At 32.3% G+C, this 26,566-nt stretch overlaps 1 protein-coding gene across 2 annotated transcripts in view; it reads left to right on the top strand.

Moving 5' to 3' along the window:
- Nucleotides 1-26,566, top strand: part of LOC118198438 (glutamate-gated chloride channel-like) — an 89,525-nt gene that overhangs the window by 8,387 nt on the left and 54,572 nt on the right. Inside the window, exon 4 of one of the 2 annotated variants that reach the window (XM_085809958.1) lies at nt 17,323-17,390. The exons of the other annotated variant lie outside the window; for it this stretch is intronic. Coding sequence (XP_085666084.1) covers nt 17,323-17,390 — 68 coding nt within the window. The remainder of the gene's footprint in view (nt 1-17,322; nt 17,391-26,566) is intronic. 2 annotated transcript variants of the gene reach the window in all.

Below are 26,566 nucleotides of genomic sequence, written 5' to 3'. Positions count from 1 at the left end.
CTGAGTTTCTTTATTCTCATATGTTTGTAAATTGCGCATTTTTTGCTTTAAAAATGATTGAATTTTGTTGTTCTTATCTTCCGATTGAGGTTTTTATGCCTTTAATAAATCTGTATGCAATATTTGTGGAATTATCAACAGCTTAAAAGTTGCTTAAGTGCGGCTAAGCTTAATTATTTTTGCCATGCTGGTCATGTTTGTTTACATTTGAAACTTGGCAGAATAGTGATTTGTTGCCAGTCTAGCGAAACTAAACTTCGTAACAACAAAGATAATGCATTCTTTTATTATTGCGAATTAAATCATGCTTAATCCATTCTGGAATTTATTCGAGGAAATAAGTGTTTACTTCGTAATTTTTAGTATAGATATTTTGAATTTTTATGTATTTTAGCCTTGTAGAGAAGTGAGGACTGAATTAATTGAATGAGAAATATCGAACTGTTTGTGAAAAATTGTTTCTTTTTTTGGGGGGGGGGTTGTTTAATTTCTTTTATACATCGTTTTAGATTTATTATAATATTTGAATAGAACATGTGGCAACGATTAGATAATTCTTCAGATGATATAAATTTTGTGCATTCTGAATTATTAAATGTCTCCGATTTCAGGCTTCAAGCTCCCCCCTTCTTTCTTCTCGTTGCTTCTGTTTCTCCTTAGAGAGATTACCATGCCAGGAAACTCTTATCGTTATGGATCTTTTAAGCTTCATTCTCACTGAGCCGGCAAAATTGCACTTTTGTGTAATAGTTCTGGCGATATGTTTATAAGTTATAAAATGAAAGAAATGTAACGCTGTTAAGGGAACTTAGCCTAGCGCCAGTGTCACTATGGTAAAAAAATTATAGTGAGTTTTAAAGAGTGCATTTATTCTGTTGTGGTTTATGCGCTATCGACGAAGTAGATTTAATTCAATCCAATAAAGTTTAAATGAAATGCAAGAAAAAATGCGGGTAATTTAATATTCCGTACATGGAAGTCATGTAGTGTACACATCAGATTTTTATACTTTAAATTATTAAGTACCAGAGTTTAGTCAGGATAGCAGATAATAAAGTGTAAATAAAAGAATAAATTGATCTAGCAGCGTATGTCATTTTCCCTATAGTGTATGATATATGCTGCTAATAGACATTTCATGGCCTGTTATGACACTCCCGAACACTCTCGAAATTTGACACTGAGTTTGAGTCCCTTTTAATATAAAAAGGTTAAAAAAGACAGAAAAGATTAAAATATTATAATAACAGAGTTAATTATTTAAACATTTTTATACCCCTATTCTGACACTCTCGAACACTTTCGAAATTGGATACATCAGATGTTAATATTTTTTCATGTTCGCAGTGTTCATGTTTTTCATCGCATGTGTTTCATGTTTAATGCTCGCAGTCTCCCCCATTTTCTATCGCAACACGTATTTTAAATACACGTATTTTAAATACACGCAACACGTATTTTAAATACGCAACACGTATTTTAAGGTTAAAAAAGACAGAAAAGATTAAAATATTATAATAACAGAGTTAATTATTTAAACATTTTTATACCCCTATTCTGACACTCTCGAACACTTTCGAAATTGGATACATCAGATGTTAATATTTTTTCATGTTCGCAGTGTTCATGTTTTTCATCGCATGTGTTTCATGTTTAATGCTCGCAGTCTCCCCCATTTTCTATCGCAACACGTATTTTAAATACACGTATTTTAAATACACGCAACACGTATTTTAAATACGCAACACGTATTTTAAGGTTAAAAAAGACAGAAAAGATTAAAATATTATAATAACAGAGTTAATTATTTAAACATTTTTATACCCCTATTCTGACACTCTCGAACACTTTCGAAATTGGATACATCAGATGTTAATATTTTTTCATGTTCGCAGTGTTCATGTTTTTCATCGCATGTGTTTCATGTTTAATGCTCGCAGTCTCCCCCATTTTCTATCGCAACACGTATTTTAAATACACGTATTTTAAATACACGCAACACGTATTTTAAATACGCAACACGTATTTTAAGGTTAAAAAAGACAGAAAAGATTAAAATATTATAATAACAGAGTTAATTATTTAAACATTTTTATACCCCTATTCTGACACTCTCGAACACTTTCGAAATTGGATACATCAGATGTTAATATTTTTTCATGTTCGCAGTGTTCATGTTTTTCATCGCATGTGTTTCATGTTTAATGCTCGCAGTCTCCCCCATTTTCTATCGCAACATGTATTTTCATCACCGCAAAGCACTTCATCTCATTTGAAACTGCATTTCAAGTTAGCCTTCGTCCACGCGCATTTCATGAAGCAAAACACACTAAACGGAAATGAAGTGGAGGGAAAAAGACAAATGACTCCGTATTATGCTGCAGCTGTCGTTCTCATGGTTGCATGGCAAACACGTGAGCAGAAAATGATCTTGCGGTTCCCATTTTAAAGTAAAAGACTACAACGATTGCGTAAGAATCAATTGTAGATTAGCAGATTGCGTAAGAATCAATTGTAGTTGCATCTACAGATTATCGCGCCATACAATTTCAGTTTACGTTTTTCGAGATCCAATGACTTCAATGAGAAAAATATTGTAGAGTGATTAGTTTTTTTTTGGAAGCAGGAGGCATGAAAAATGAGCAATGCCATCGCCGGGACTTAAATCTGGATCTCTCGAATACACGCCGAGTGTGCTACTGTTACACCACGAAGACATGCAGAAAGGAGGGAGATAATACTTTATATACTCCCCCTTCTAAAGGGCGACTGGGGATTAGGGGACCCAATCGCCAAATCTTGGTGGGGAATAATCATCATATCCATCACCTTTTTTAGTTCGGGCGCCACTGTAGTGTCATTAGGTTTTTTTTTTTCCTTGGAGGAAGGAGACGTGAAAAATGAGCAGTGCCCTCGCCGGGACTCGAATCTGCTCCTCTCAAATATAAGTTGAATGCGCTACCGTTATACCACAAAAGCATACAGAAAGGAGGGAGAAAATACCTTATAATATAATGCAACATGAGTCTGCAGATTTTGGATTCAGAACAGTCACTAGAGTGACGTGGGGCATCTATATTAAAAAAGCTATTTTCTAAGTTGAGGTTGAAATTTTCATTATTGTTCATGATTTTCTTTTCTGATTCTGAACTTTCAGCATAAAATTTGTTACCATTCATGGGGATGTAACAGGACAAAATAAGGTGTACAGTGCAGCATCTGATACTGTTTTGTAGCTTCTTGTGTTTCTAAGCAAGAAGGGTCTGTGGACGATGCAGAGATATCTCATTTTCTTGTAATCACGGTGCAGTCCAAAACTCAGCACCACATGGGACTTCTTTTGTCACGTTTTGATAAATGAGCTGTTGCATATGGGAAATCATAGACTATGTAGTGGAACGCAATTTTCTGTTCTTGCTGTTTGTTTGGCTTTAAGCCGATTGTTATTGAGTTATTCAATCCAGTTTAACATTTCATCAACTGAAAGGTTTTGTATTCGAAGTATTTAACTATTTGAATTTTCTTGCCTCCAATTTTGAAATTTTAAACACTTTTTGAAGAGCTTAATGAAGAGTTGAGGAAAGGATTGATGCAACATTTTGACGGTCTTTCCATTTGGATCTTAATCCTTTTCATCCAACAGGTACTTGATAAATTTTGCAGTTCATTTCTTGTAAAATCGGAGTCGTTGGAAAACGGGGGGGGGGGTGCCTGTTGCGGGACGCTCGCCACATATTTCGTAAAGTGTTTCATAGGGATTGTTGTGTTTTGGGCAATATTTTAGTAAGCATTTTATCTTTCCTAACATTTTTGTCCTTGTATATTTTGCCTTCTATTCGACATCTTTTTGACAGACAGAGTTTCTTTCTTCATTTGTCAGTGATAATTTGAAGCGTCTTTGCAGTGCTAAGGTTTTTCTCCGTCCCACTTTGTCCACAAGATGGCTGAAGACTTACTGCTTGGATTCTTAATCATGAAAGTGATTACCATGGATATGTGATTACCGTGGATTAAATACTGTGGATATGAATTTCTTCAATCAGGAACATTTTTGAGGTTGTTGAGTTCTTTGTTACTCGAATTTTGGAGATTCTAATTTGTGAGACTGATGTAAGTGTTGATGTGGGAGATAAATGATCTAACTGATTTATGTATTATTGACTTTCGTAGCGCAGGAATCGCTTGTGTGGTTTACTATGAAGGCATCGTCTTCTAGTCGAATATTAAATCTTCTGTCAGTACTTTCCAGTTATTGATATTATGGCCAATAAAGATGAAAGAATGTAATATAAAGCCATATTACCTTTGTTATTGTGTAAAAGGAAGATTTCTTTGCATTATCGTTGTAGATAATCAGATTGTTGGCATTTAGGAAGTTTTATAGTAAAATAGAGTCGTCAATCTCAGGTCAAAGATTCAATTTTCTGTCACTACTTTTCAATTAATGATAATATGGCTTATTAAATAATAAACGAGTGTAATATTAGGCCAACCTATCCTTGTTCTTGTGCCAAAGGAAGAGGGATCTGTATTATCTTTGTGGATTATCAGATTGTTTTAATTTATGAAGTTTTATGGTAAATTTCTTCTTCCATTACTTATTTTGTATTCCCATAGCTATTGAAGGCATTGAAGGTTTATCACGATTATGTGCATTCTTTAGACTGTTCAGGGAGATATTAAGGTCTTCTTTGGACGATGAATATAGTAGACTGAAGAGAAGCTGTCCCTTGTTATAAGTGATGGCAACTGCGGGGAAATCCGAATTAAAGAATATAATCGTTGGTGATAAGTATTCTTTATTGCTATGATGGCTGTTATAACAAATTGGTTTCTATCTTTTAGCTCTTTTAGTGTAGTAATAATGCTTCATCTGTTTGGAAGGGCTGTTAGTTTTTCTGAAATAATGACTCTTATAAAAATATTAAGTAGTTTTCGGACAGGACTATAACAAATATGATGGCGTTAAGAATGTTATCTGTAGACTGATTTTCATCATTTTCATTAGAAAGACAGCCCAGGTATTTTTGAGCAGAGTTGCATTGGTACTGCAGCTGGAGTCTTGGTTCCGATTGCCGTCACCTTCGTAATTTATTCTTGTTTTAACTGTATCACATTCATGAGTAGGTCTTGCAGTTTGGAGAATACGCTGGGTGATTCCCTTTGATATATGTTGCATTGGTTTTGTTCCATAGGTGGCAATTGATGCATCTGTCTTGTATATACTGCTATAGAGTGGTATCCACCACAGTATGCACAGTGTAAGCTACTGAGGGCAGCACTAATTTTCTACGCATTCTTGCCGTTAAAATCCGTTCTCCTTTACCATGTACGTTAAGAACCTCTTGATCATTTTCGTCACTCGCAGGTTAATGGGAATAATTGTGTTCATGCAGCAGCGAACTTGTGAAGCTTGTGAAACTGTTGAAGCTGCATCAGACTCCGGGGGGGGGGAGCACGACTCACCTTTGTCCATTTGATCTGCTTTATGAGGAAGATAACGAAGGTGAAATTCTGTGATCAGCTAGAAAAACAAATAAGAAATTGATCGTAATGTGGAGATAGACAATACTACAAAACGTACTCTTTGCAAAATTTGCAACATTTAATTTAAAATCGAAGCAGAACTGTATCAAGTTTGGAGCCTTATTTGTGGCCAGAAAGGACTGCTGTGCTTTAAAATGAGTATTATTTGGAGACAAATATGTACATACAAGAATTTTTCAAACTGTATTAAACTCAATAAAACATAGTCGCTAGTAAGGTATAATCACAGAAATGTACATTATTATCTTGAACTAAAATATTATATTAATTGTTGTTTAATTATACTGAAACATGCATGCGCGAAGTCCTCAGATTGTAACTATGAAGCAGGATTTTGAACAATAGGAATGCAATTTATTACTAAAGATAGAGAATTATAAAACACATAAAATACTGTAAGAACAGTAATAGAACTCATTATATTGTAGCTATATTAATTAGACGGAAACACAAAGCAAAATATTTGCTGGCCTCTCTGGAATGGCTGCTCGGCTATGGCTTGGTGTCAAACAGTAGTTTCACCTGCAAGGTGGAGAACAGATGCCAAGATATACAGAAACTGAAAAGTTAGTTTTTGCCTAGTACTTAGTTAGTTAGCAGTAAATTAGTTTGGCAGACAAAGTTGGCTATTAATTACTATGGTGCAAAGTGTTAAATGTAGGAAGGCTTAGTAAGTTTAAGATGGGGCTAAGCTTTTTGTAACTATTATGATAGGTAACAAACTGATTGAAATTATATATAAATAGAGTTATTCAAAGGGGAAATAGAAACTGCGTCCCTAGCTGAAATAATTGCAGTAAAATGAAATATGCTAATTACAAATTACAAACAAGTATCTGGAAAACCTAGACTGCTCGTGAATGACATAAACAAAGAGACTATACTTACAATCAAATAAAATATCCCTTAGAGATATTTTATTTTATTGTAAGTATAAACATTTTTGATGTTATTAAAAATTGTCCGAACACTTTATGTGGTTAAATGAGCTAATTAATCGAATCATATAGAATGATAACATGAGAACGCTAGCAAAAGTACTATTTACGGTAAGCCAAAGAGATTACTACATACATGGAACATAATTTATAAAATGCACACGCAAAGTAGTTATTGTATCAGCATGGCTGACAATGTTATAATCCCTCAAGACAGCGATGAAACACAGCTTACAGAAATTTTGATAATTATAAAACCAGCATTTAACTATGTGAAAATAATATGCTACAGGCCTAAAAAACACAGCATTTAGTATTAAATAAAAACTCTCTGTTGCTTCAATAGATGCGCTGACCGTAATCCAATTTCGTAATGAGATATTAAGTTCAAAAGAAATTAGTGCACGTTTTCAAGTCTAAAATTTACTGCACATACACTCACTTAGCATTACGAGATAATAACGCGTGGAATTAATGGCTTTTGCTGGAAGAATTTCTGTCAGAGTTAGTTGAATAAACTAAGCTGTGAGAGACTAAGAAACTTTGCACTTACTGATACTTTAGAAAGTTTAAACTGGCTAAACTTTCTCTCAGAACAGAAAACTTTCTCTAAACAGAAATCAATAACCCATAAGGAATCTAAATGTTTAAATCTACAGTAGCGCTAATTGCTACAGCACAGCCTGCCTTCCAGCATGCCTTTGTGGTGTAACGGTAGCACACTCGGCGCATATTTTAGAGGTCCAGGTTCGAGGGCATTGTTCATTTTTCATTTCTTCCTAATCCTAATCCTCTTCTTAATCCTAATGACTCTATAGCGGAGCCCGAACTAAAAAAGTTGGTGATGATTATTCGTCACCCCGAGGATTTGGCGACTGTGTTCTCTAATCCCCCGTCGCCCTTTAAAAAGGGAGTACATAAGATATTATCTACCTCCTTTCCGTATGCTTTCATGGTGTAACGGTAGCCCACTCGGCACGGATCCAAGAGGTCCAGGTTCGAGTTCTGGTGAGGGCATTGCTCATTTTTCAAGTCTCCAGCTTCATAAAATTCTAATGACTCTACACTATCAGTAGGCATTTACAAAGCTACATAGTAATCTTTTCTGCTGGAAGAATTTCTGTCAGAGCTGGTTGAATTAACCGAGGTGTTAGAGATTAAGAACCCATTCAACAGTACTCTGGTAAGTTTAAACTGAGTAACTTTGTTCTAAACCAGTCCAAAAAACACCTTAATGTTTTAATATATAGGGTTAATTACTGGAATAGAGCAACCAATCCTTAAATGGGAATTAAAATGCTACTTCCTCCTTAGGCCAAAATGGTATGTATATTTCGGAAAGGGTAGGCATATTTCAAAAGTGTTACTGGATAGACAAATACAGACATTTAAAAAAACTTATAATTTAACTTTATAGCCCAACTGAATAATAATCTCTTTTTGTTGATTTAAAATGGACACAGCTCAAAATTCTGAGAGCGAGTACAAAGCATTCAGTTTTAAAGCTAAAATGAAATTCAATTCTAAATTAAAGTTTTTGAATCTCATTAAAATGGACACAGCTGAGAATTTTGAAAGCGAGTATAGAGCACTCTTTTAAACTAAAATAAAATTCAATTCTAAATTTGAACGTTCTTGAATCTTATGTAAAGTTTTCTCACTAAATTAAATTAATTATGATGGTGTGGTGGTGTATTTAATTATGGCAAAGCACACTAGGGCTATCTGCCTAAGGGAAACTGGCTCGTATACACGTTACACATGGGGAAAACCACGAAAACATCCATGCAGCCAGCCCGTTCGCGAAATTCGAACCTCGGACCGAACTACCAGTGTTCAGCGACTTAACCGCTCGGCCGCTGGTGGGCTAAATTAATTATGAATCCACAATGCATTGCATAATTAAATTTCCGGATAGATAGAGGACAATAAATTGTTAAGTTACAACTTGAAAAATCTCTCAAACACATTTTCGTCTTCCAGGAGATTAAACAGCTTATCTTAGTTTTATAAAATCATTAGAAGCATAAGGAATTCTGATCGTTGTATATACTGTGTTGAGTTATTTTGAAAGACTGTCCGTATCCAAATTTTTGAGAATGAATAGAGCATTAGATGACAAGTTTTCATACCATATATACATTTGCTTTGAGTTTTAACAGTGACAATATTGTAAGAATGTATAATATAGAGTATAAATAATTTAAATATCGGTTTCGAGAATAATTACATAGCAGCATGAAAATTCGAAACGTGTTATTAATTTTTGAGTATTATTTTTAGCTTTCTCACACAGAATTCAAAGGATGGCTTTTTAAAAAATACAAAAGGGACATATTACTACTGCTCAGTGAATCACTAATGTTTGAAGAGTAAAAACTTTTATTTGCAATTTTATAGCTCTTAATTTGCAACTACCAACACACATTAGCAAGGTAATAATACACATAAACTATGTAAATTGCTCATACTTCATTAAATAATGCAATTTTCTGCAGGATTTATATTCCACAAAATTGTGATTTCGATTAATATTTTACCTGTTAACTAAAAATTAATTATCTATTGTAAGTTAAGTATGCTACCGTTAAATATGTCACATTACCATTAAACTGGAAACAACTCTAGTGAACGTAACCTTTCAGAAAATTTGCGCATTATATACATTTCTTCCTATAAGTAATATATATTACTACATACATTGAGCTATATAGTTCAATGCTAAGAAAGTAAGTGCAACTCAAGGAATCATATAAATAATAACTCTTTTTTTCTTAAATATTTAATGATACTAAATTTGCCGTATACTGATATGAATACAGAATTTCATTGCATAGCGCAGCGATTGTCTGAAAACAGATCAGAGCAAAGTTTATTCCAATTTTTATTTTCTTACTTACTGTTGCACTATTTAGCGGACAATTAAGTCTGTATCTTAGACAAATCCTTAGAGAATGTTTTTTTTGCTTAAAGTCCTTTGAAACTTAGTCATCAATACCTTATCAACTGAAGGCAGAAACAGCATAACAATAATAACAATTTGCGTAGAATGCATCAAGCTTTTTGATTGTTGGATATATTCTACTCAAGTAAAAAGGATATTTCTTTCTAATTTTCTTTTTATTTCTAATATTAGAGCTGCTGTTTGAGGCTGTTATGTGAGATACTATTATAGCCTATAAATCAAACAACTGAAAAGATGAGGAATGTGCATTATTCAATTTTAATAATTTCCTTTGCAAAGTACACTATCGATTTTCCTTTAAATTTCTCTGTCCATAAAGTCTCAGTTGAGAAAAAAATATCAGCTCTCCTAACTAGTTCGTGTCCAATGGTATGGACTAAAGGGCCATTTTTACAGGAAAGTTTTGAAAAAATTAAAGAAACTGGGAGTTCTAAATTACACATCTATGAGGGCCGTTTTCTGAAGTTAGTAGAGTTAATTTCGTTTCATCTGTTTTATCTTAACAGAGGATAAATGCTTCTTCTTTGAAATTAAGAACAATACCTCATATTTATGGAAATCCTTTTCTCTAATATCTTTATTTTGAAAGTATCCTAAGATGATTTATTTTTGCATTGCATTCGGTATTGATACTGAAAACTAAACAGCACTCTGTTTCCTTTGAAAAAAAATTACAATATTCATTTATCTATTAATTAACAGAATTCAGAGAATCTAAAGTATTATTTGGAGAATTTTATTTTTAAAAAAGGAAAAACATCTAATTTAAAAATTTCAGATTACGGGCAGATACTTCAAAGAAGAATTTGTTATTGAAAATTTCGAAGCATTAAAAAATATTTTAAATTATAAAAAGAGAACATTAAGTTTAAATGAATGGATTATGCGCCAAAATAAAGATATAAACTATTAAGCATTTATTGTTTTTGAATTGTTTAACTGTTAATCAGAAAGAGACTGGTTGAATTTTAAAACTTCTTATGCTTTCTCGTATATTAGCACTTTAAGAATCGATTATTCATGAGGCACGTGAAAAATAACTACGTTTTTCTTAACGGTTAATGTTAACTTATTATGTGACTCAGTAGCAAAACTTATCAAAGTCTGTTTTCAAGATTCATTTTTGTTTTCTCGCATGGCGGTTTTCGAACCATATTCGTGTCTATGAATCTTATTTTGCCAAGAATGACTTTACACATTAATAGGAAAGAAGTTTAAAACGTTTTGAAGGCGAAATATTAAATATTATTCTGAGAATAGGATAGGTAATGATAACTTTCTTAACTGAGTATTTCCATTTGGTAATTATAGACACTTTTCAATTCTATAAAATTAATTTACATTACGAGAGGTTATTGAAACTTCTCAAAAATTTATTCTTGGATTTTTAAAGACCGTCGTTCCTGATATTTGCTGCCCATTATGATAATACCTTTGTCAAATTTAATAGAGCGATGACGGTGATTGTGCGCAGTTTGACCCTTCAGTTGTTCGTTGTAAAACAGTTTTCTATCTCCAGAAATAGTTCGTACAATTTAGGCATTCAGGGAAAAATATTTAACATAATATTAAACTTACAAGTAATGAAATTGCATTATTTTACACTAATAAAACTTGTGATTAATTGTGATTAATGATTGTGAATTGTGATTAATGAATTTCACGTTAAATTGGACAGGTAATAGCAGAGTTTCTCAATGGGACAATTTTTTTACTAACTATAATATTATGAGAGGCTATGTAAAGATTTACATTAACAACAGAGAATGCTGTTACTAAACAGAAACATACTCAAGAAAAGAGAGACAAAGTTTACAAGTAAAATGAATGCACACGTAAGCTCATAATGAACTCTGCATGTGTAAAAGACGGAGAAGGGATGTTTTCTCCTGCTACGCGAAACATCATTTTTAAAATAGAAAAAAAATTTTTTATTTCATTTTCTCGCAAAGATATTATGCTCATAATTTGACAAATAACAACGAAAGTAAAAAAGAATAGAAAACCTAAGATGAAACTAAACTTAAAGCAGTTATGTTTTAAAAAATGACCAACATTTATAAATGCAGTAAAATTAATTAGTTACATATTGAATAATGTAACCAGCTAACCAAAACAAGAAATACATATTTAATAATAATTCAAAATTTTGCAGTCCTCACTAATATTTCTTTCATAATCTAGTGTTTTTGAGATTAAAAACCGTAACTTTTGGGCAGAAATATCTCACTACAGGTAGGTTAAATAATCGCAGTTTTCCAACGAAGCTAAAGATCAGTTCAAGGATGCTAAAATGTAACAGCGTTCTCTGTTACATTTTATTAAGCAAATAAATAAAGAATATAAAAGAGGCGTTAATGAGCGCTCTTCCGGCTAAACATACCATGTGAAAGTCAAATTAAATAATACAGACTTAACGAGGACCTCCTCAGAGTGTAATAAAGTGTGAAATATTCTACGCACGCGGTTGGGAGAAGACATTCATGTTTCACATTTGACCTAAGGAAGGAAGTGAGGATTTGAGGTTCAGGGTCCTGTCACTATAGAGCTTATTTGAATGCTTGGCCTCTTGCAACAATGAATGCATAGTGCGAAAGGAAGCTCTGTCGAAGTATGATTATATGTATCTCTTAACGTATCAGAACAGAATTATGTTCATGATTTACAATTAAAAAGAAATAAATAATTTCGACTACTAAGACACAAATTATTGAAATATGGAAACAGGTAATGGGAAATCATTCGATTATACATGCAGTTAACATATATGAAGAGTGAACCGAAGTATTTGTCTTAAACATTTTCATTATAACTAGTGTAAATGAGTTCATCAAAATTCGCATAAGCAGTGCTATGTGTGAGAATAGTGGCATCTTTTATATAAATTTTTCATTCGTAGATTAGTTTATGTCTGCGCGTAATACGATCATTATAATTCTTGATACATATTTCATCATATTTTAATGTATTACACAAAACATATGATGGCATTAGTATTTCTGTGCACTTTGTTTTTTAGCAGACAGACCTGTAAGAAAAAACATAATATTTCAAATTGTAAAAACGGTCAATTTTGAAATGAAATTTTTTGCTATTCTAGACCTAGTCTTTGAAGCGTTTTTTTAAAATTTAGCATGAACGGAATTCAGTAGTATAGTTTATTCCCTTGAACTGGCAGTTTCCAACTTCCGGCATTCTTAAACTATTTTGCTTCTGCAGGGTGGTCATAAAAAACTTCCTTGATATAAGAACCCCTAGCGGTCTATCCTCTCAACTAACCGATATGAAATTTTATTGGAAAATACTCTAATTAGAATTACAAGTTTCCAACGTGCCTACCTTCGCAGACAATAACACATTGCATGCGGGATATTGTTGACAACAATGACGAATGTTACATCGCAGAAGGAACCTGTATAACTTCTCTTCCCATAGAATCTTTCAATTCTGACAAATCTCGTGAATTTGACGTGTATACCTTAGATTTCGGATAACTCCCGAACCAGAAATCCATCAGAGTGATGTCGGTGGATTGCGGTAGACACGAAACTGCAAAGTTACGGAAGATGACTCGATCTTGAAACTTCACACGCGTTGAAAACTTGTAATTTCAATAAAAGAATTTTCCCTCTCTTTCTTGTGTTGTCTTTGGTCCTTCACAGTGCTCTTCTTTGCAAACGATCGGATCAATTTGCGAAGGAAAAAAATGGTTTCGAAATTGTTTCACTATAACCATAACTGTGAAAGCTCTATTGTTTTAAATTATCGCAATCTCAAACGCATAGCTTCAAATAAAAACATCTGAAATTTTATTTTCATTCATTGTTTCAGCAGATAGGCCGCTACGGGTTTATATATCAGAGAAGTTGTTTAAAAAATTATCTTGTATTTTATATGGACTTCTAAGAATTCAACAAAAATTGGTGCTCATATAATCATGAAATCTGCTTCAGGTCTTCCTGATATTCTCCCTCTTAGATGCAAGAGGTATGAAATTCCTCTATGGTAGATATATGAAACTCACGTTACTGTAAAGATAAAAAAAGATTCCTGCTCAATTTTAGCCAACTCCTGTGCGCATTTTAGCAAAATCTGAAAAAGTCCTACTTTGTCAGTGAACTTTGCTCTGCTGTTCTTTTTGTCTGGCTAGACAGATGTTCCAGATAATGTCCATATCAACAATTCATGATCAGTCTACAAACAAAGTTATCTGCCTCCAAAAAGGAAAAAATGTACAAGTTGGGGAATATCCTGATGCACAGAAAATAAAATCAGAGTCTGGAAGTCACTAGTTAGTCAACAAAACATACATAGTTATCACATACCACACTCTTCACGTACCACACTGTTAATTGTGGTAAAATTCTGAATGGATATAATTCCGTTTGGATTAAAAATACACTATAAAACTATTACTTATTTTACTCAGAGATAGATGATCCTTAAGAGAAGATGTAAAATTTGCTGAATGAACTGAAAATGAAGAAGAAATGAAAACCTACAATACATAACCAGGCAAACATAGTGCGTGAAATTATGAGATTATATACATATTATAAGATATGCAGAAATATATAAACATCATACTTCTGAGTCTTAGAGAAGATTTTACATAAATATACACTGAAGTGCAAGGCGGAGCTTAACTCTTTATTCGGTTGATTTGGTGTTTTTATGACAGCTCAGTGCAGTTCTGAGCATTTTTATTATTAACCATATTATTAGTCCACGAGCTGAAATTGTTCAATGCTGATTTTCTCTGATGATCATTAATGGGATACACAAATTCAAAAACATAGGGATCCGGATCAATAGCATTTATTCACCGTCGCTGATGTTTTCTGTTGCGGCGGAGATAAGTGGCGAACGGGCCACGTTTTGCACAGAACTGCATAAAGGGTGATCTTCCTTTTTCAAATTCGTGAAACATTTATTGATTCTAGAGCCAGCATTGCAATAAGCCCAGCTCTGCTGTCATTTTAAAATTAAAAACAGGGAAATTTACTTCCTGAGTAATGAATTAGGCAGCAAAATTATAACTCTTAAGAATCTGAGACTATTGATACTCGTTTAGCTGTTTCGTCTACAGTTTTGGTTTTCACTATAACAGTGTGAGTGGGAAATAAGTGTAATGAGGTTCGCGGATTTGCAGGCATTCCTGACAGCAGTTTGTTTTTATTTATTTCATTAGAGGATTTCAGCGTCATTCACTTTGTATAATTAGCAGACTTGACATAGGATCTAAGTATAGGCAAGTTTTCAGTCTACTGGTAATGTGGGTCCGAGGTGGAAGGTGAAGTTTTAATTGCGTAGTCAGTGCACAAGGGGATAATTACACTGCTGTCTAGAGAATATACTATCTTCTTTTGACCCATCTGTGCATATTGACTTGTTGCTGCAAGAAGATACTGAGAGTCTGCTGTCGACAAGGAAGTTGTGAATCACTCTCTGCGTAGTCATTATTTATAACGCCTTCTCCAATTACAGTTGTACGCTTTAGCCGTAATATCTTGAGGACAGCAGCCTTTTTTGAGTCGTTAGGAGAAGTTGTGGGAGCCTAAATAGACAGTGATGTCGCTTGTTGGTGTATGACGATATGTTCTATACTAAGTATTGTATAGAAAAGGTTGTTATCTTAGAAGAAGACAGTTTTCCACGACCTTTTTAATTTTTGAGCCTTAAGTGAAACTCTATGAAACCGATTATTTTTGTCTCTGTCCGATACCACGTTCTGAACAACTGTTAGGATTTTCTCAGTTGGATGCCGCATTTCTTAACGTCGAAATGACAATGCATTTAACATTTCTTTGATTTTTTTTTCATTTGAGGAAGCCAGGTCGTGTAGTCATCGATCAAGACGCTTGAATAAGTTATCTCTCGAACAGCTTATATATTGTCCCCATATAGGTTTTTACAAGGGGCAGCTCTGTCTTGACACTTGTCGGGGTAAATAATTATAGCTCCTGTCTTAATATATAAGACAGTTAATTTATGTTCTTTTGTCCAAATCATCATAGAGTGCACAGCATTGTGAGCATGTCCCTCTTATACCCTTCTGTCTTTTACTCTCGTTAGTATTAGGAAATAGTCTACCTATACTAATATTTGAATTTCTTCATAGTTAGTGAGTATGGACATTATTACATCACAATCAATGTTTCATAGTATGGAACCACGTATAGTATGGACAGCAGCTCTGTGGCCTTCTTCTTTGACATTCTTTGATTATATGCCTACAATTTTAGTGAGTTGCTCCTGCCCATTACTTAAATAGCTTCAAATAAGTTCCTGTAGAGATTTGGGGAGTTTCAATCTTATTAGTCTGTCCACCAGAAAGAATCAAAAACTCTTTCTTTACATCTAGATGTGATAATCGTGCTTCTTTTAGCTCCAAAGCATTACTGATTAGCGTGTTAAGAAGATCTAACGCACTAAGTACCTAGCTCCGAATCCGAATAGTTGATAATTTAGAAGACTTCGTTTTAATACGAGAATTAATTGAGACTTAACATTATTGTTTGTTTTTAAGATTTTCTACTTGACTTGGGGCAAAGATATTGGACGATACGGGGATGAGACTAAAGGAATTTTATTCTTCTTAAAGATGAGAGCAATTTCTACCATTTTTTTGTAACTAGTGAGAAACTTTTGGTTCTTTCACATGATGGGAAGAATGTAAAAAGAAGATATTGAAATATGTCATAAACTGCATAAATAATGCAATTGTCAACGCTGTTTGTGCCAAGTACCCTTTTTAGTGTCAGTGCTCTTATTAGCTTTCCTATTTCCATTTCTGTCAGAGGTGGCTCTTTCGCAGCGATTTTAGTAGTGTAATAATACTCTTTGTTAGCTACTAGGTTTCCCCGCACTTCGTCACCTGCCATGTGTAATAATACTTTCCTGCTTTCGGCCGGCAGCAGGGGCGTTTTCGTTGTTTTCCCTATGTGTAACATGTATACGAGACAGTTTTCCTTAGAAAGTCCTCCACGAAACCGTCCCTTCCCTAGTGATAGTGCTCGAGTGATTTGCTATACTCAAATAAACCAAACCAACTCTTCTGCTTTATGTTTATTTATGGATCAGGCGAACTTCTGAGATAGCACCTCTTTCGAAATTTGCACTGAGAATATGGGAGCTTGTGGAGTATTTCTACAATAGTATTTGTTGAACGAAAATCTTTGTAATGGGTTTATCTGAGGATGCAATTGCCGCTTAGTTCATTTTTAGGAACAACAACGGATTTTTATGGACAACAACAATGGTTGATTTTCTGTAAAGTGGGGATATAAGCTGGGTAAATTGGCCAGCTAGATTTCTAGACTTAAACATTATACAGCATTCTTAAATCAGTTTTGGAAGAGGAATGGCGACTCACATTTCCGTCCAGAAAACCTACAGGTACCTAAAAGCAGCATTTCTACAAAAGTATAAACGACTGCCAGAGGTACCACGAACTGTCTCATTTCCAATATAAAATCATGTTGAGACAACTGTATTACTGGTAAATGGTTCCATTCCCTCTAATAACCTTCATTATTGTTCGATATTGCGAACTTTGGTTTAGACCTTGTTGTGCCCATAAGTCTTACGCATGATCATATATACATGCCCTGGGTGCAGTAGAGTATATTTTGTATATTATATCAACCTATGTTTATACCGAAAGTCGTTAAAATCTGTTCATCTGATCTGGAGATAATCGGCAAAATATGAAAATTCTCTTAATTTTAAACAGCAGGTTAGTTATGCAAAACTCTGCTTATTAAAAGTCATTTCACTACTAAGTAAATATTTCATGATGTTATTCAAAATATTTTGTGACACACTGTTGCTGTTGTATGCCCTGAAATTAGCAAATTAATTTATTTTCAGGCTCTCCTGTTGAAGTATTTATGTCAATGCACATTTTAAATATTCACAGAGTCGATGACTTTAGTATGGTAAGCAAATAAATATTTCATTAAAAACTTTGCTTTTTAAACTAATATGCTATTCGTTTATTAAATTATTCTCTCTGATATTCAATATACAGCACTCATAATGCATTTTCTTACTTTTTATTTAGTATATATCCTTTAAAATAAAATATAAACCAATTTTCGTCTAGAAATAACTAACATGAATTAAAAACAGGTGCCATTTTCTAGCGATTTATTCAAACATTTACGAAAGAATTCAAATTCAATGTTTATTCTTCAGGTATAAGGCCATCGTATTCTATAGTCTTCAGTCTATTTAATGTCAAAATGTCAATTCTTCCTTAGGCTATACGGCAAAAAGTCTTAGAATAGCGGATCTTATATTTCGGAGTTTCTCAAACTGCTTTAGAAAGTGTGCTAACATAGAGATCTCTAAAGAGCACATAATCCGAAACACAAGCAGATAGGGGTATTAACTCTATCCTCTTTCTTTTTGTCTTGATCTCTACCAGCTGTCATATTTCTCTTGGACTGAACCAGAGGTATCATTCAAAATTTAGGTGTTCTAGAAGTATTCAAGCGAAAATTCATGAAGAGGGCCTTCAGCGAAGACTGAAGATGTAAGATTATTAGCAAAAGTGAGACACATGAAATCAGGGCGCTGTTGCATGTAGTCAAAAGAAATGTTTGTATGCGTATATCATTCTGAAATATTGTAATATATACCACAAGATGGAACGCTAAATAATAATGAGCTAATTTAATTATTTTCATTGTTATTTAAAAAAATAGACTAAATTATTTAGAATTAACGTAAATGAGTTTAAATTATGTTACTAAGTTGTGTAAAAAAGATAAATCCATGTTAAAAGAAATTGTGCAACATGCATATATATTAATCCAAAGAAATACATGTAAAACATGGAACTGCTGTTTACAGCATTTAATAAGAACGCTTCAAAGCATTTTAAAAGTAGAAGAAAGTTCTTTGAAACTAATGCATTTGTAAACATGATTATTTATACAAAACCCATGGTAGGACCTTAGTAAATCTTATAGTCTTCCAAAATTTGCGTAACTAAGAAAAGCGTGGTATTTATAAAAGTTAGGAAAAGGAATTTCAAACAGATATGTATATTGCAAAAAATATATAGGGTCCGGCAGCGTTCATAACGTAATTTGACTTGTGTAGTACAATGACGTATTGCATGAATGTGCGCCAGCTCGTGCCTCATTCGTGTAGCCATTTCGAGTAGCATTTCATGAGCTGCCACTTCGAGTGTGACAGTGATATGGATCGGTGGAGTGCACAGCATCGTGTCTTTGCTGTTGAAAGTTATTTCAAAAATAACTACTCTGTTCTGCTACCCAGCGTCTATTTCGGCAACATTTCAACTTCGGACATTATGGAAAGTTCCAGATGGACGGACCATTGCGACAGACATTTCCAGGTAGAGTAATTTCCCGTTTTGGTGACATTTCCTAGCCGCCTCGCTCACTTGATCTTTCATGTGCAGACTTTGGGGCACCTGAAGTAAGAAGTTTTCCGAACACGTTGTGTCACCATTCCTGAGTTGAAGGATCGCATCCGAACTGCCGTCGGCAATGTCCCAGGGAATACGTTACGCCGACTTATGGCAAGCTTCCAACGCCGCCTAGATGAATGTGTTGCGCAGAGGGGGCATCATTTGAAAAACGTAATCCACGCAATGGACAATGACTTACACATTAGTAAATGGCATACCTTTAACTATTAATTGACATAAGCGGTAATAAATAAATTACAGTTACTGCCTTATGGTGTGTTTTTAATATCCTACTATGAAGGCTGCCGCACCTTATATATATATATATATGACATAATAAAAGCACAAGGAAAAGACGGAACACTGTAGATGCGTGATTAGACCCATATTGAAGAAGATTTTGATTGCGTAGTATGCTAGTAATGCTAACCCAACTAGCACAAGAACGTTCAGAGCAAGTGCTTCACAAACGTGTCGGGAACGTTCAAAATGCCGTCTACATGTTACAGTTCTAAGACGGGCAATAACACGTCAAATACTTGTGTTTGTAACACTTTCATGCAACGTGTCATTAACGTTCTAGTACAACGTTTTTGACACGTTTTACCTGAACGTTCTGAACCACGTCTATGTATTGAAGTTCAATAACGGACAGTAGTACGTCAAAAGTGGTACTACTATCACTTTTTTATAACGTTCTATGAATGTTCTTCTAACGTTCTAACAGAACGTTCCTTTAACGTTCAGGCAGAACGTGGTGAATAACGTCAGTATGTTACAGTTCAATAACGGGTAGTAGAACGTCAAAAAATGGTGTTACTAACAATTTTATAAAACGTCCCTTGAACGTTATATGGAAGCTCCGTTACCTTTTAAGAGAACGTTCCTTCAACGTTCTAGCAGAACGTTTCTTTAACGTTCTAGCAGAACGTTTCTTTAACGTTCAGGCAAAACGTTCTGAATTACGTCTGTAAGATGTAGTTCATTAATGGACAATAGAACGTCAAAATGTGGTACTAGTAATAATTTTATATAACGTTCCTAGAACGTTCTTTGAAAGTTTCTATAACGTGCTAGCAGAACGTTCTCTTAACGTTTGGGCAGACGTTCTGACTGTCGTCTATAGATTAAAGGTTTATGACGAGCAATACCACGTCAAATGCTTGTACTGTTAACACTTCTGTATAACATGCAAAGAACGTTCCGAATCACGTTTAACTAGAACGTTTTGAGTTACGTCTAACTAGAACGTTCTGAATCCAGTCTATATGTACAGACTCTGAAAGACAACAGTACATGAAATATTTGTGTTTGTAATACTTGCGTCTAATGCGAAACTTAGTTTCCAAATAGTGAATTCATACGATAATTTACATTTCTTTAACGGAAGAGAACACTGCAATTTTCTGGAAAAGACATTATCTGTTTGAAGAGTTGAGCCTAAAATGTTACATTTACAAATATATGTTATGCTTTATATGTGCATCAAAATTCAAATTCTATTATTTATTTCTATTCTCTTAGTTCATTACATACATGCCATTTATTAATGAAACTTTACACTTTTTCTCTACATTTACATGCAATTCCTCCAATGCAATATTATCTAGACCTTATATTCCCATAGAAGTTTTACACACCATTCTTATTAACTACATATAAAAACAAGATTTGTTACAGTTCTAATGATAGAAATGTATTTTAATTTTAATAAATTAACCAACAAATTAAGTTATTGTTCTTACTGGAAGGAAAAGGAATCAGACTGCAAATCACGATTTTTAATATATGGCCAGAATCATTGCAATTTTCAAAATTCTGAAACCTTATTCATGTGATCATATACACCAAACTATTTTAATGGGAGACTGTATTATATTCTGGACGAAATAATTATTTCTTATTAAATATAATCCTCGGTACTTTTTTTGCAGTAAATTAAAAACAAATTGTTTTCTTTCAACACTAATAAGCTCTGATATGCCAGTTTAATAACTGTACTTAAACTTTATATGAGACTACTGCTGTCTAGAGTTTTTGTCATTGCAGTAGACTGAAAGCATCAGGATGATGGGAATTTAAAGTGAATGCTTGGATATTTCTTGTCATTAAAATAAATTTAAAAGTTTGCATTTAAATGTATGCAAATTTTAAAAATAAATATTTTTTCTTGTGTTCTGTTTACAAGCAATTTAACTGTACTAAACAGTTCTCTGTTAAAATTACTTCTGTCCATGTAATTTTTTTATAAAGTTAGAAGGCGTATTTTGAAAGTTATTAAACAAATAAAATGACATATATCTTTCACAAATTCATTATTTTGCCATAAATTTGATTTATAAAATTAGTTCAGTGGATGGTCCAGTCAATGGATAAGGTTCTTAACAAGCAATTTTCAGTTAAAATATAATTATTGTCATAATTTAAAATTTGAAGCATTTATTGCAAAAGGTTTTAATTTAATTCAGCTACTAGGAATGCATTAAATTCCCAAAATCTATAAACTGATAGTTTTATATTATTTCATAAAATTTTAAAGCAAAATTAAAAGTATTAAAGGAAATGTAATGAAATTAATTTCTATATTGCATATTCATGTAATAAATTTCTCTTCTAGAATCAAACATTCAAATTCAATGAACTAATTATTTTCATATTCAGTAATACAATGTATAAGATACAATATTTGCTTAAGCTAAGTATCCTCTACCAATCCAAGTCTTCATGAAAGTTAGGAAACAAACTGAACAATTAATAACTTTAATTACAGTATTTTCGTACAAGCTAACACACAAATTTTTTATTCCATTGTTTACAAACTTCCTTCTGTTTCCTTTTTGTTTATGATACTTTTCTCTAAATGAAACACTTTTCAACCAGTCTTTTATAATATGTTCAATAATATTGCAAGGTACCTCTCTGGTGGCCCGATTTTCTTTGAAAGCACCTAAAAGAATTAAAAAAAAAATATTTTTTAAACTAAATAATCAAGAAATAATAAATTTTCTCAAACTTTAATAAAAGCGATGCTGTTTCATCCTATGTGGTCGGTTTAATGTAAAATTATGTTATCTTGAAAGTGTGTGTGTGTGTGTGTGTGTATTTAATTATGGCAAAGCACACTAGGGCTATCTGCCTAAGAGGAGGGATGCCTTTCGTGGAGGACTTTCTAAGGGAAACTGGCTCGTATACACGTTACACATGGGGAAAACCACGAAAACACCCATGCAGCCAGCCCGTTCGCGGGATTCGAACCGAACTACCAGTGTTCAGCGACTTTACCGCTCGGCCGCTGGTGGGCCTATGTTATCTTGAAATAGTACTATTGAATAATGCTTCAATTTGAGATTTCGCCGTTAGAGTTGATTTTAAAAAAATCGAAATTTTAGATAAATTTCAATTTTTCAAAAATTAGATAAGTGCAAATTGAACTGTTATTTAGAAAACGGGAACTAAAAATATAATGGAATTAAGAAAAAGGATTTTTTAACAGATAATTTTTGGTTAAAGATTTTGAAGTTTGCAATACAAATACCTCATTTTTTTGCATTCTCAGATAGCATTATCAACAATAAAAAAATGAAATTTGTTTCCTTGCCAGAAAAGAAGCGAAAATGGTTATTTAAATCATGAAATGCTGGTCTAGTTAAAATATTTGAAAAGAATGAAATGGTCATAAAATTATGAAGTATCACAAACAAAAAATGTCGAATTGTGTTTCTTTCAAGTAGCTATTTCCCCATTTAGTTTCTCTAGTGAACAAGGGTAACATGTGCTGCAAAAGATTTTCGATTCTGGAGATTCGTTTTTCCTATTTTCCTTTTATTTCGGCACCGCACTTAAAGGTTCATATGAGTTACAGTCATGGAGTAGAAAAAATTATTTCATTGAAGAGATGGCAACATATATGTTACGAACGAAAATAAGGAGCATGGATACTGTCACCTTGAAATGCTTATATTAAAATAAGAGAATACAGTGCAACTATGATAAAAATTTAAGCACATGTGCATATGCATGTAAAGATAAACGTTTTACATATATATATATATATATATACTCTTTTAAAATAATTTTACTTTAATTAAACTTAGGAGATAATATAATCAATTAATCAATATTGTTTAGGAAATAAATTTATATATATATGTGTGTGTATGTATATACACACTATATATGTATTTTAATACGAATGTTAAGGAAATTAAATAGAACTTTGACTCACAAGCAAAAATATCTTACAATGACTCCCTAAATATTTTAAAATTTATTATACATATAATAAGTATAAATATAAAATTGAGAAATTTGATTTGAAACATTATTTGCTATTTACATTTTGCATATATGAATACATTTCAGTAATCAGAATAATTTTTTATCCTAGTGTTTCATTCAAATTAAAATTTAATTTAATATGAGAGATTTACAATTAATTTAAAATCAAATTACAATGTAAATTCAATTTAATATTAGAGATTAGTGCATTGATTAGTTAGAATTGTGTCATTATATGTTGTTAAATGTGCTTTATTTGCATTAAATTTGCGCAGGTATCTAATTAAACGTGAAATAATCTTAACAAAAAGTGAAGTAGTATTTAGTCATGAAAATTTGTCAACGTAAATGGAGAAATGTGTAAGTGAGAAAAACGTTTAATATGTAATTCTATTCATTCCTACAAATATGTATTTAGGAATTTTGGCACCCTTGTTTTAAATTGAATAAAGCATTTTACTATAGACTTTTCTTTTTTTAGAGCAATAGACTTCAGGAAAGCCGAGTAGCCAAATTTTGGGGCAACAATTACATCTATTAATATAACAGTAGTGCTAAAGCTATTTCATGATTCATTTAATGAGTGCTTATGATTTTAAACCTGTGATGGAGAACAACTACAAGAAGCGCAACATAATACTTACTCATTAGATTCTACTAAAATAGATCTGATCAGTTTTAACCACAAAAAACTTTTAATAAGCAATGCCATATATATTAATATATATATATATATAAATTGAAATAGAAATTGAAAAGCTAACAAGTAATTTGACGTAAGACCTATTTGGTCTTAAAATTTTTTTTGCGCAAAATGCTGCAAAAATATGAAATAATAGGAAGAAATATTCTAGTGAGCTCGCTAAAAAGTTACCAGGAGCTGTGGCTCCATAAAATAGTTCAACGCAGTATTTTTTAAAATATTAACATGGAAGTAATTTTTAAAAAAATATTAACATGGAAAGGTGAAAAAACAGAAATAAAACTGTTAGAATCAGTGTTGGAAAACATGTGAATGCACTAAAAACTAATCTTATCGATGTGATATGTGAAAAGTTAACACATATAAAAAAACAGATCGACGGATATATATAAATCTATACATATGTATATAATTAATAAATATAAAGTAAAAAATCAATATGGCTTATCCTAGAAATGACAAACAAATTATAACACTTACTAAAATTAATTTTGTAAGAAGATTATTGGTCAAGAATTGTTTTTAGCACCAAACGTCGCCAACAAATTGCGCTTCAATTTCATATATCGTCAGTTATGTCAAAATGCTCTCGAAATGGTCGCCGTTTAAAGCAATCATTTTCGAGATTGAAATACAAAATTAACACGCTCTGTAATGTCACTATTTGAATTTAGTTAAATTCACTTGAAGAAAAATATACAATCCTTGAAAAAAAATCATTGAAATTTTTTTGAATATGATTAGAATATGGTTAGAATATGATTTTTATGTATTTTGAAATCGCGATTTATTCTCAAAGATCATGTTAAGTGAAATATTGGAAGTGAGGGTATTTTTTGATTTTAAAATTTTAATTTCCAAATGTACTTTTAAGCAATCGCTTTTGAACTTTCCTCTTCCTTGCATATATATATACATACAGAGAGACATGTGAATTCAAACAAATGGAGTTAATATAAACCTAAAATGATGAACTCTGTAACAATAAGTCACAAATCAAAAGAATGAATCAAAAACATGGAAAACAAAATTGGAGCAAAATTAAATCAATACATAAATAAAACAAAGTTCGCATGAAATTTAAAGAATTAAAAAATATCTTCGGTCTTTGTCAAAGAGCAGCCGAAAGAAAATGGAATTATAAACAGAGAAATCAAATTATATCTGGATGAATTGTACAAGTAATCAAAGAGTCCTTTGAATTAAAAGACCAAAACCTTAATTCAAAATTAAAAATTTTCAAAAAATTTAAAACTGTTTAAAAATTATTTAATGATTATTTAAGGATACTCGAATATAACGAAGTGTACAAATGATATCTGCCTAAGGGAGGGAATGAATTCGTGGAGGAATTTCAAAGGAAAACTGGCTCGTATTCATGCTACTCATGGAAAAACCACGAAAACCAACTACGCAACAAAACCGTTCGTCTGGAATAGAAGCCAAGACGAACTCCCAGTCTTCGCTAGTGTTATACATTTAGCAACCGATGAGGCAAATTAAAATAATGATAAAAACTGCAAGTATCTGAAATCAGTATTTATCACGATATCACTTACCTTTTAGTTTTTAAAAATTAATAACTTGGAAAATAGGAATGACATAATGTACATGAAAAAAAAAAAAAAAAAAAAAAAAAAAAAAAGACACATGCGGAATTCAAAACCACAGGGAAGGCAAAGCTGGCCAAATTTTGAAAATATGGACTTAGTAAACTTATGAAATTAAAAAAAAGATTAATGAATTTAGATCGTGAAAAAATAGCTAATAAGCAAAGTTAATGCTGAGGAATTAAACATAGCGCTAAGTGTCTCTGAAATGAACATTCTTGAAAAATAAAAGTAAATGACTAAATACCTAGTTAATTTTTGACGTGATTCAAAATGACCCAATATATAAAAATATGAAAAAGTCAACACTTTTTTGAAAAGAGCAAATTTTGTTAATTTGAAAGTTAGAAACTTTTTATATAAAATGTACTATAAAAGTACTACTAAAGTACAAACTTTTTATAAAAAGAACTTGAAAAAGTACAGTGACATAAAGCACAAGCCACCAAGAAAAAGAAAACCGTAGAATTCAAAAATCTTATAATAGAAAAACATTCATAATGTGAAATTGTTAAAATGCAAAATTTCAAAATAAAATTTAACTTTGATAAAGGAAAAAATAATCAGCAAACAAAATTATTATAAAAGAATTAAACATATAATTTCGATTTAATTATAAAAAAAAATAAAAACTGAAATAAATGATTAAAAACATCTTCTACTACTGTAATTAATATAACTAAGTAAAGAAGCTTAAGAAAGTGTAGTAAAATTTAATTTACTACCGCATGAGGAAAAATTAAAAGGGATTTCTTTTTATTTAGCTATAATTTAATTTAGTAGAAGGTAATTCTGTTTTGTTTCTTTTTGTATTTAATTTATCATCCGAAGAATTAGCGTTCTGATACATATACATGTATCGGAATGTTAATGGCCTCTTTCGCTTCTGTTTTGGTGTTTCAAAGTCTGAACCTGAATCTAAAATTCAATGTCTTTAAAGCCGTTTTTGGATTTAAATTCAACTGTAGCATAATTAGCTACAAAAATGCATACATTTTTCATTAGATACAGTCTCATCTTTCAACTCAACAGCATATTTATTGTTTAGAATCGTTAATCACTTTAACATTTCTTATAGAA

Source organism: Stegodyphus dumicola, chromosome X2, assembly GCF_044657685.1.
Source record: "Stegodyphus dumicola isolate Sdum_Otavi_A_Nest chromosome X2, ASM4465768v1".
Taxonomy (NCBI): Eukaryota; Metazoa; Arthropoda; class Arachnida; order Araneae; family Eresidae; genus Stegodyphus; species Stegodyphus dumicola.
Note: the sequence above shows the minus strand (reverse complement) of the source record. Positions and strands in the feature narration are given on the sequence as shown.